At 40.9% G+C, this 1,629-nt stretch overlaps 1 protein-coding gene across 1 annotated transcript; it reads left to right on the top strand.

The window, feature by feature from the left end:
- The first annotated feature begins 229 nt into the window (after positions 1–229).
- EDDM3B (epididymal protein 3B) lies at positions 230–661 on the top strand. The gene is given in 3 exon segments (XM_060098256.1): positions 230–393; positions 395–507; positions 510–661. Coding segments are annotated over 3 exon segments (429 nt in total).
- The last annotated feature ends 968 nt before the right edge of the window (positions 662–1,629 follow it).

Raw genomic sequence — 1,629 nt, 5'->3', positions numbered from 1 at the left:
AACTTCATCAGTTTTTTACAACTTTGTGCTTATCTCACTCAGGCTGTAGCATATTTCCAGTTCTTATAAACTTTATTATCTAATGAGAGTTATCACCTTCTAGCCTGGGAATCAAATGATAAAATTTTGTTGAAGGGCCTACGTTGTCAGAGAAAGGAATTTTAAGGTAGAGCTCAGCAGTGTTTCCTCTCTCTTCTCTGTACACCCTGATGTGTCCCTGGTGACTGAGATGGCATCCTCTCTAAAGGTCCTAGGCCCTCTCTTGGCCCTATTGTTCCCTCTATGTGGGCTCCTCATACACAGCCAGAACATTTCCTGGAGGGAATTCGTGAAACGGCACCACCCTAGCACAAACTGGGAATTCAGCAAGTACAAATGCAGTGATCTGATGAGGTGTTTCAAAAGACAAGAACTATCACATCTTCGTCTATACCGTATGGTACAAAATTGAGCATATATGCATCAGGAACTGGAGAGATCACTACAGAAATGTATATATATGAGCCCCATACCCTTCAAAACACTCAAATGCTACCAGGAGAATAGCAAAAACAGCTACAAAGATTACAAGAGCTACAGCTACATTGAATTCCATTGTGGCATGAACGGGTTTGTTGATGGCATAGTGGACATGCAGTTGTTAGAGGATATCAGCAACTAGAAAGTTGACCCACACCCACGGGTTTTAGCGTTCAGTGCTTCCCAAGTGGTGGCCCCTCCCTGCATCAAGAGCCCTTGCATTTATTTGCCAATGTTTTCCAACTACTGAGAGTTATGTTTCACGTGGTTTCTTACTATCGTAACTTTGCCTATGTTGTTTCTCTGCCTGGAATACCCTTCTGTCCTTATTTACCTGATTTATTCTACATTTTTGAAAAGGTTCAGCTCATATGGAATCTCTTTTTGACTAACCCAGGAATTTTCCTGATATTGACTCTTATTATAACTTTGCAAGTGGAATGATCTTCCCATCCCTAAATAAATTTTATCATTCCAATGTGTGAAATTTATTTATGTGTCATGTGATTAGCACAGGTGTTATAACTGTGAGTTATATAGCTTATGCTTGAATGTGATTTGTACTGTATGTAGGTTTAAAGTGTATTATATGTGTGTGTCTAATGTGTGTAATAGACTTGTGTGTATGATGAAAGTATAACTGTTTATGTGCTAAGCTGGGGAAAATTTGTGACCTAGGCATTGATTGTGGGGACATGCTGAGTTCCCATACCCACTCAGATTGGTGGGTGTGGCCAGAGCTGATTAGATACAAAATATGTAGCATGTTCCTGGCACATAGCAGGTGTTCAGTCAACACTGATTTTCTTCCTTTCTCATCCTTTGACTTGGTATTTTAATTTTGACTTTGACAAAACAAACATGATGAGTGCCCATCAATTGTTTCCTCTCCCTGGATTTCTTTAAGAATGTCTGTAAGCAAAGTGAAAGAGCAGCATGGACATATATACACTACCAAACGTAAGGTAGATAGCTAGCGGGAAGCAGCCACATAGCACAGGGAGATCAGCTCGGTGCTTTGTGACCGCCTGGAGGGGTGGGATAGGGAGGGTGGGAGGGAGACGCAAAAGGGAGGGGATATGGGAACATATGTATATGTATAACTGATTA

The sequence above is a fragment of the Mesoplodon densirostris genome, chromosome 4 (genome assembly GCF_025265405.1).
Source record: "Mesoplodon densirostris isolate mMesDen1 chromosome 4, mMesDen1 primary haplotype, whole genome shotgun sequence".
In the NCBI taxonomy this organism is placed as follows: Eukaryota; Metazoa; Chordata; class Mammalia; order Artiodactyla; family Ziphiidae; genus Mesoplodon; species Mesoplodon densirostris.
This window is presented reverse-complemented; position numbering and strand designations above follow the sequence as displayed.